Source organism: Mastomys coucha, unplaced genomic scaffold, assembly GCF_008632895.1.
Source record: "Mastomys coucha isolate ucsf_1 unplaced genomic scaffold, UCSF_Mcou_1 pScaffold18, whole genome shotgun sequence".
Lineage (NCBI taxonomy): Eukaryota > Metazoa > Chordata > Mammalia > Rodentia > Muridae > Mastomys > Mastomys coucha.
Window position 1 is genome coordinate 47623822 of NW_022196900.1, and position 10577 is coordinate 47634398.

At 39.1% G+C, this 10577-nt stretch overlaps 1 protein-coding gene across 3 annotated transcripts in view; it reads right to left on the reverse strand.

Annotated features, from left to right (window-relative positions):
- The window catches only part of Mllt3 (MLLT3 super elongation complex subunit), a 254022-nt gene that overhangs the window by 97230 nt on the left and 146215 nt on the right, over positions 1–10577 (reverse strand). For all 3 annotated transcript variants that reach the window (XM_031377818.1, XM_031377820.1, XM_031377819.1), the window contains exon 3: positions 2322–2404. In XM_031377818.1, coding sequence (XP_031233678.1) covers positions 2322–2404 — 83 coding nt within the window. The remainder of the gene's footprint in view (positions 1–2321; positions 2405–10577) is intronic.

Here is a 10577-nt window from a genome sequence, read left to right on the forward strand (position 1 = left end):
TTTGTTTTTTGGAGGGGAAACTGGGAATGGAGAAATTTACATGTAAATAAAGAAAATAAAAAAAAGAATTTTCTTTAAAAAATAAATAAATAAAAATAAAAATAATATTGTAAGTCAGAAAAGGGACTTCTCCAGAGAGCATAAGTAAATGGACAATCAGCATACAGAGATGCTCAACATCTTAAGTCACCAAGGAAATGCAAATCAAAATCACAATGGAGTATAGATAGTACTCCAACCAACAGGATATGTACAGTTAAAAAGAAATATGAACATAAAAAGCATTAGAAAAATTCCAGTTTTTATACACTGCTAAAGGTAGTATAAAATGCATAAAATGGCAAGGTAATTTTGAATATAATCAGTAGCTTCCTGAAAGTCAAACATAATTACATACAACCATATAATTCTATGTAGGCATTTATCCAGGGGGATTTCAATATGTGCCAACATGTAAAGCAGTAACAATACTCTTAATAGTCACAAAGAGGAGACCAGTCAAATGGCCACCAACATACAAATAAAAATCAAAATGTGAATTATTAATATTATTCCGGCACAAGAAAGAATAGGTATCTCATAACAAGGATGGATTCCACTTCTCAAAAGTTCTTAAAACTTACTAAATAAAATAACATGGAAAGCACTTAGCATCCAGTCAAGGACAAAGTGAGAAACAAAATAAGTAACTACAAAAAAAATGAGTTACTGTCAAGTATGTCTCTGCTCTTCTCTGTGCATCTCTCCTTTTCTGTCTCTGTCTGTCTCTGTATGTCTCTGTCTGCCTCCCCTCCTCTCTCTCCCCTGTTCTGTTTGTGTGTATGTGTGTGTATGTGTGTGTGTGTGTGTCTGTCTGTCTGTCTGTGAGCACACTAACTAATGGAGATTGAAGGCTGTAAAAGATGGCATGGCAGGAATGTAGTAAGTAGACATGTACAGTGAGAAAGAAAAATCATAGGAAAAATAAAGCATACCCTGCTAGTGCTACATTCTTATTTTCTAGGATAGTTTACTGTCATCTTATGTCTCTTGGTCACAAGAAAAGCTTTGATGAGTTGAAAGGCTAAGCCTTTTAGACACAGAAAAGCCACTGTTGCTGTGGAAAGTGCTGAGTGCTAAAGAGTGGGTTGCCACAGCTCTGACTGGATCCTGAGTACAGAGAGTCATTCAACATGGTCTGTGAAGTACGTATGTAGATCCTAGGCTGCACCCCAGGGATGATGCTTGCATGGCTCTGGTGGACTGTGAAAACAGCTTTCTAATCTGCCCTTGGGAGCTGCTGCAGTGTCCAGGACCAGACTTGAATGGAGTACTAGCTTAGAGAACTGAATTCTCTTTTCTCATTTGTTTTTTTTCTTTTCCAAAAGTGAACTGTCTCACTTTAGGGCATATTTAGGGCACTATAATACTTTTGAATTGAAAGTAAGAAATAGCGTTATTTAAAAAAATTTGGGCACTATTACAGGCCTGCCATGGGGTTGAATGGTTTGCTGTGGGTAAGCAAAATCACTGATCCAATGAATACAGAGAAGCAGCAGCAAGCAATAGCTTTGGCAGCTGAGGGCACAGGCACTTAGTGGTAAGGGAACTAACTTCACCACTCATGCACAGACCACTCCAGTTTATGGTATCAATTTGGTACCTTCTTGTGTCTAAAATGTATAGCACTAAGATAAAAAGATAAGAGTCTATCATGTTTATAAACAAAGCCCAGAACAGCAATGCTGAAAAGAAGTCCAGCACTTAAGAAATGTTTACTTAAAAAGGAAATAATGTTCCAAATATTCCACACATTGTCAATACACAGAATCCTTCTGATGACCTTCTGAGAAGGATGCTCCTACCTCCCCATGCGTCTTGTAGTCTGTGTACTATTCCCCAAACATAGTGATGACATCTTTTAAGTGCAACAGAACCCAAAATACCTCAGGCTGAAATAACTTTATATATTGGCCATGTATGTTCATCAGTTTAATATAATACAGGATTTGATTTTTGAAAAATCCTGAGATAAAGCAGGAATAGAAACATTTCCTAGAAAAAAAAATCTGATTTCTCTTTTTTACTTTACAAATATCTCTATCTTTTTTAGAGTGGCAGTCACTCTTCAAAGGAGTATTTAGTGAATTTTATATAAACTGATTCAATGTTGATTAAAATTATCTTTTTATAGCCACTATTATTAAAAGTTGTGATAATCATAATTCTAAGGAGCCAAGCTTAGCTTTAACAGTATATAGTGCTAGAATTATTAATGGATTATTTTAAGTATTGTTGGTTAACAGAGGATTCTGGAGGAATAATGGGTAAAGATTACATACCTTGTTTTTAAAATAAACTTCAATTGGCAATATGAAGCCAGCGTACCCGGACTCTTCTACTTTGTATGGTGGGTCTTTGCACACTGCAACATTAAAAGAAAAAACAGAAAAGATGAGAACAACAAATAGAAATATGTTAAAAAACAAACATTCCACCATCTAGAGCAGGCCCAATGTTCACAGCCATTGCCCATTTCACAGTTGAGATTCCGATTTTTTATTATTTCTTCTTCTCTGGGATCCATAGCAAAATTTTCCTATCTAAAGCCAAATCTATATTTTTAAATTAAAATCTGTGTTGAGGGTAGCTCACTACAGTCAGTCTTGGTCACACCCTCAAGAAAAGTAAAATATTAGTTCTCTCCCTCTGGGTTATGAGAGGGGTTGCCTAAGACCATCTTGTATAGCAGATATTTACATTATAATTCATAACAACTAGCAAAATTACAGTTATGAAGTAGCAATACAAACAATTTTATGGTTGGAGTCACCACCACATGAGGAACTGTCTTAAAGAGTCACAGTGCTAGGAAGCTTGAGAACAAGAGAATTACAGTTTCCTAACAAAAGAAACACCCCAAACTGGGAGTTAAGGAAACTTACTGCCTGCCTAGGCCTCTATCCTTTGAGACACCCTGTATGCTTAACAGACCTGAAACTCCAGGCTGTCACTTCTCATGCACACTAGGATTCATTGCTTCCACTTTCTGATGCCTCATAATGAGGTTTAATGAGAACCCACCACAATAACACATTTTTTAAAACAACCAAATAGTTATTACTTCTTAAAATAGACCAAGGTCTTAGAGAATCAGAGGCCTTGAATTTCATTCTTCTAAACCTTCTACTATATTAAAACAATCACAAGCCAACTGAATCTCACTGGGTCTTGTGGGCTGGAGAGCCAGCAGGGAAGTTAAGAGCCCTTGCTCTTGCAGGAGACCTAATTTCTAGTATCCAGCATCCACATGGCATCTCACAGCTGCCCTAACCTCAGTTACAAAGGATCTGTTGCCCTCTTCTAAGCTGGGTGAGCTCCTGAGTGCATGTGGTGCACATATTCACTCAAGTACACACATAAAGTATAGGAGTCTCTTTAAATGGTGGTTTCCTGCTGTAAGAAAGGGAAACTGGATATACTGAATGTCAAGATGCATACCCCAGTCCTCTGAGTCCTCAGCCCAGGTCACATTTCCAGGCATCCCCACTGTTTTCCACCAGAGCCTCTTGCTTCATTTGCACTCTGATTGCCCTCAAACATGCCCAACACTTCCTACCTATGCTCAATGCTTCCATTCTCCTTTCTCATCCAGATCCTAGTTTCTTCACAAAGTCTTTCTGGCCACGAAGTACCTCCTTATACCACCCAAAGCATTAACTGTCTAAATCACTACTCTGAAACTAGACAGAGTTCTGTCTAACCCTATACTAAAACCCCCACTCGTTTATTCCCCTTCCCTCAAGGACAGGAAACAGACAAACACACACTCTTTTACCTTGGCAAGTTAAAGCGAATGACAGGTGTTTAGGGTGTAACAGCTGGCACACCGGAGCACAAAGCTACAATGTAGCTCACACTCCAGACTACCTTCACAAAGCTGCCTCGCTTCTCTGAACTTTGGAACCTGCTCCTGAAGAGTAAACATGGTGACTGCTAGATACTGATGTTTGTGTTTCCTAAAACTCACATGGTAACATTCTAGTCTCTGGTGTTAACAGCATCACATGAGTGCTGTGAGGGGTGATTAAGAAGGTGAAACCTTCATGATTGAGTGTACTTTGTATTTCCAATCCTCAGAGAAGTAGTAGACGGCCATTAACACAGAGACCCGCAACTGGCCAAGGTGTGGAAAATTTGAGACTGTTGAATGCTTAGCCCTAAATGAAACATCCACACCCTCTCTTCCAAAGGCTTGGGACAATTTCAGAAGATAGAGCAAAAGACTGTAAGATCCAGAGACAGTGTGAATGAACACAGAGATACAGTATCCTCTGGATACAGTGTACAGTTGCCCATATGAACTCATAACAGTAGTGGCAAGCCCTGTGCAATGTTAAGCCAGACCAAACTGCAATATGGAGAGAGGAAGAGGACATGGAACTCTCCTAGCTGATAACTGTTGGGGAATTTAGTGTAAGATATCCAGCCAGCACAAATTGGATTTGATGGGTGGTGGGAAAGTAGGGGACACAAAGTTGGGAGGTAAGGGATGTTGGAGCTCAGAGGAATTAGGGGAGGGGATGAAAATACTCAAAATCCAACTCATTGTGCAAAATTGTAGTAGAAGTAGTGGTGTTCATCATCATCATCATCGTCATAGTCACTATTGTCATCCAAAGATCTCTCTGATCTCTTCCACTACATGAGGCCATAGCAGGAAGCCAATCAGCAGTCATAACTAGGATCTTCACATCAGAATCTGTACATGATGGCACTCTAACATCAGACTTCAAGCCACCAGACTGCAAAAAATAGGTATCTTCAGTTTCTAAGCTACCAGGACCATTGTACTTTATTACTACAGCTTAAGCAACCAAGATGATACATATACACAATGCAGCAATGTATATGTATGAGTGCAACAATGTATAAGATCCATCCTCATGCCAGTTAGCAGGCCCTAAGATAACCAATCACCACACAGCCTCTGAGATGAAAACAACATGGAAACAGCAAGAAGAAAGGCTTGGATTTGGACCACAGGACTGTCATCCATGGCCTCGGGTTGGAGGTATCGATAACTTTCACTTTAACAGACAACAAAACACCATCTATACATGTGTAAGCATAGCTTCAATGTGCAAGGTGACCACATGTAGGTAACATAATAAACAGGACGTGTTTTATTTAAAATTGTTGGTGGTATGCAAGGAAGTTGAAAACACAGGTTTACTTTTGTTTCTACTTGACAGTGTTTCATCATGTAGCTCAGGCTGGCCTGATCTTGATCCTCCTGCCTCAGTCTCCTGAGTGCAAGGATTACAGACAAGTATATGCCATCAAACTCAGCTAAATGCAAGATTTTAATGGCCAACTGCCTTCTTTAGTTCACCTGATGGAAAATTTCCCCAAACCTGACATCAGAAAAAGTCAAGAATGAAGCACCTCACTTTATCTTGTATGTTTTTCTAATTTAAATAAAAAGAAAGAGCAAAAGGACCCAGAGTAGTGGCAGTCACTTATCCACTGACCACCTGCCAACCTTCATGAATATTCAAATGACCTGAACACTGGGGTGAACATGTAGCCTCCTCACCCAGCAGGCTGGTGGCTGGCAGCACTATACACTCTTGGCATTCTATGCTGTGGGGCCCTTGCAAAAAGGCAGTTTCTTTGTATGAAACCCTTAAAGAATTAATGAAAATATTTTTAGATGGCAGTTTGGTGTCCAGGTTGCTTAGAATTAATCATGCCAGTGTCATTTGAAGGAAGTTTATTTTGTGGGCTGCTGCACACGACAGGGAGTTATAGCTGTTCCTCTCTGCACCCTTTTGTATAATTCATTTTCTCTATTCTGCATGCAAATTGCTCCAATTATAGGAAACAGCTGTTAGTGGGCACATCTTCCAGTCGGAAATCTTGGGATTTTTTTCAGCCTCCTAAAGGAAGTGAACTGCTGTGTATTAATATTCTGTACAAGTCTGTTTTCATAAAAAATATTTATTAACTTATACCTCAATTACTTTTAAGTGTAAAATTTTCATTTACAACAAATGATGTCTATACAGTACCCTGAGTCCTTAATTAGAAGTAACCAACAGGGCCAGCAAGGTGGCTCAGACAGGAAAGGCACTTGCACCAAGCCTGAAGACCTGAGTTCAACCCCCAGAACACACACACACAAGGAAAGAGCAAAAACAACCTCCTCAATCTACCCTCTGATTTCCACATGCATGCACACATGCAAATAAACTTAAATGCAATCAAAATGTTTAAAAGACATAAATTAAACCTGTGTATGTATGCAAATATACATATGTATACGCATGCAAGTATGCATAGATGTACCTAATGGAAGCTGTCATTTCCCCTCAAGCACCATGTGCCTTTGTTTGGCTGGTTTTAGTTTTGTTTTGTCAAGACAGGATGTCAGGTAGCTGAATCTGTCTGTCTTGGAACTTACTACATAGACCAGGCTGGACTCAAACTCACTGAGATCCACCTGCCTTTGCTTCACAAGAGCTGGAATTAAGAGTATGTGCCACAAGGTTTCTCACTGGCCTGGTGCTCATAGATGAAGGCTAAGACAACTAGACAGCAAACCTCAGCCATCTGCCTATCTCCCCTAACAATAGTTGGCATTGTGAGGGCACAGCAATGTGCCAGGCTTTTAACATTGGTTCTAGAGATCAAATGTAGGTACTTGTGCTTGAATAACAAACACTTGTCTGTCCCTAGCCGAAAACATTTTAGATATAACCAACATAAGAAAAAAAAAGCAATATAAATACATATAGTTCCTTTCCTCATTCTAGCATGTTAGAATCCTAAACATAAGTTTCTGAGCTGGTTCTATAAAATAAGCAGAACTAGACTTGAAGGCATGCAGCCAGTGGGAATGGTACTTTTCTAAAACAGCTCTTCAGAACAGTAGACACATGACTGGTTGATATCCAGGGAGGTCTGCTGTTTTCTGAAGGGAAATGGAGGAGCAGTAGATCTGAGGGAGGGGAGAAGTGGGGAGGGAGCACTTGGAGAAGGGGAAACTGTGGTGGGGATGTAATATATGAGAGAAGAGTTTTCAAAAGTAGGTATAATACTAATATGTAATGCATGGCATAATGCTAGTGATGCACGCTGACCATTAGCTTATTTAATTTTGATCTTGAAAAAAATCATAACAGGAAGAAAAACACATAGGAAGTCAAAAGGCAGTGACTTAGTTAACTAAGAATAAGGTAAATCTATACTTATTAATGAGTAAACTTTTAGTGAAAAATCCTACTATTCTCATTAAGAACAAAAAAGTCTTGGTATACAGAAAAAAAAGGTTTCATAGATGAAAAAACAAAGTGATTTTATACAACAAGTTGTATATATGAAAACAAATTTAATTCATTTAATAAGGACTTATTTTTTATACCAAAAAGTCCCATAAAAATCCTTTTGCAAACCCAAAAGACCTTCACTTAAGCTCTAAATATACCAGGGCAACAGTTGTATCACTATTTCTCAAGAATACAGATGGCAAAGTTTGCTCCAGTGCAGTTCTCAAGACTATCGCTTAGACAGTATGATTTATGCTGATTTGAATATTTTTATAATGAATATGGCCCTGTTGCACATTGATAATTATTGGTTTTATTTTATTTACTGCACAGAGTCATTCAGGAAGGAAACACACACCAGTCTCTTTCTATATAGACTGGTTATTATCACAACTTTGTGCCAATTGTTGCTTCCAGCTTGAGCCTTTTTGGACCTCTTCCCTCCCTGATTCAATCTCACCACATCAGAGTCCCCAGAAGTGGAGAACACAGGGTCCTGCACAACCGATCTCATTGTCCCAAATGGTCTCCTACCAGCGTCTGAAAGTCTAGAGCCAACGTCTAAGAGTCTGAGCATCAGGGGATAGCTCACCACACTGTCCATAAACACAGTCTACGCCTGGACAGTATGACAGTCTAAAAAGAACAAAAATCAACAGTTGGGTTTTGTTTTTATTTTTATAGGCACACATGGACACATACTCATGAGTGCACATGTATAATACACAAACACACACACACACACACAGAGAGAGAGAGAGAGAGAGAGAGAGAGAGAGAGAGAGAGAGAGAGACTCACATATTCATTGCTGCTTCTATTTTTGACTGTTCCTAAATAACAAAGAAAAGGGATTAGAGAATAACATCAGGCAAGTTTTGAACTGTGTAGTGGAATTTTTGACCTTATTCATTTAAAAGTTCAAATGCAGTCCTAAAATATAATCCTTGCCAAATGTAACAAATAACTATGTGAACACAAGCACTTTTTTCATAAAGCTTTAGAAACAGCAACTAAATACAGTTCATTGACTGGGGTAGTGCTGGACCACTAGTCTCCTTTCCTCAGAGTCACATGGCACCCCTTCCTCCAGAGAGCCTTCTACTAATACTGTGAAACTAAATGGCAACTTTCCTTTTCTAGATTATCCTAAGTTTTTTATTATACAAAATTAGTGCATCGTGGTGTAACTGCTACCATCAATCCTTGTCCAAGAGATCATTCCTCATTTATGAAAACAGGTTGAATTAATAAAATGGAACTTTAATGTAAGCTTCAAAGAGTGGGAACTGTCAAGCCTGAGAGTTAGGAAGAAGAGAACCAAGTCCAAGATGGCAAGCAGAATATCACAAAAGCCATTACAGAAGTCAGATCAGATGAGCAGACATTTTTGAAATGGTGGCACAAAAATAATAGGAAAGCCTATAGGGTATAAGCTACACATGTAAAAGAAGGGTCATTCATGTCACAGAGCTGCAGGACAGCCCTGGAGCTAAACTAAGAGCTCCCCACTCTAAACTGGCCAATGACGCATTGGCTTCTACAATGACCTCACTTGCTGGTAACAGAATCTTGATGTACATGCTCAGAATACCTTTAGCGTCTCTGTGTGTTCTGATTTGTACAGGGACCATCCCCCATAGAATCATGTACTTGATCACTCAATTCTAGTCATTTGGGTGATTATAGAACCTTTAGGGGTACAACCTTGGTGGAGGAAATAGGTCACTGATGGCTTTGAGAGTTCATAGCCTCGCCCACATCTTGCTTTCTCTACTTCCTGTGTGTGTGAGAGATGTGATCTTTCAGCTCCCTGCCCTAGCCACCCACTGTTGTAGAATCCACTGTCACTCTCCCTCTGGGATCACAAGGCCCAAATAATCTTTTTCTGCTCTAAGTTGTTTATGATCATGGTATTTTTATCATGAAAATAATAGTGACTGATATAATCTCCAAGAGGGAATTTTGTTATAAATGTACACATGTTTTTTGTTTTTCTATGGTGCCGGGGATCTTACTCTGGGCCTTGTGTATGTTAGTGTATGTAACTTGTGCATGTTACTCGATCAACTGAATGACATCACCAGCCTTTTATAACGAATTTTCTCAGAGTTATCCAAACCCAGGTAGCTAAAGTTAAGCCAATATATTTCATTTTAAAGCAAATACCAGTCTTAAAATAGGACTTCCTTTAAAACCAGTTCCTCAAGGAACTTTCTGTTATAAACAAAAGCAAAACAGAAACTGTCCCAAACTAGAAAACAATATAAATTGTTAGGAAATAATCAACAATCCTTCAAGCTAATGTTGATCTTTCTCCTAGCCACTTGGCCTACATTTCCTCTATAAGCACATGAAATTGCTTTCACAATTTTAAACAATTAACCCAATGGAAATAGATTTCCAGGCTAATTGGATGGGAAAAGGCAAAAAAAAAAAATGTCTTTATAAAGTTCATACTAGAGACAAACCTAATTTTTATGGAGAGTTATTCAGATAGAAAAATACTGAGATTTTTATCTCATGGAAGATTGTCCTCCTAGCACTGGGGAGACTGTGGTGGGAGCTCATCGAATTAGAGGGCAGAGTGGGCCACCTATGGAGAGCTTCTCTCTCTCTCTCTCTCTCTCTCTCTCTCTCTCTCTCTCTCTCTCTCTGTCTCTCTGTCTCTCTCTCTCTCTCTTTCTCTCTCTCTGTGTGTGTGTGTGTGTATGTGTGTGTTTGTGTGTGTATGTGTGCATACACTCTATCTATGACCTTGTGTGGCAAATTCTCATCCTCAAAGCCATCCTAATGTTCCACAATCTGACTTTTATGTCTAAGGCAAGAGCAGTTGAAGCCTTTCCCCAGAAAATGCTCTGGATGCTCTACCCATATGTCAGTAATACTTAGTCAGTGCTCATGGAGTATGTGATCAAGGTTTACCACATCCCTCCTAGATTTACTACATCCCTAATATCTGTCACCTAGCGATTGCACATTTAATGCCATCACTTCCATGGATCATCTAGGATTCCATGTGGATGAGCATGGTGGGTGTTGACAAATCTGATCTGTAATTTAGTAAAACAAAAAAGACCACCAGTGCAGAGCTATCTTCTTGGGGCAATGTAAAACAAACAAACAAAACCCCAGCATGTTTCACAAGAGAACAAGAGTAGTGACTGTTCACAATACCGGGAGAGAAAAGTTTAGATTTCCTCAAGCATATGTTCATATTTAAAAAGATACCATAGAGGGGTTGAGGATTTAGCTCAGTGGTAGAGCGC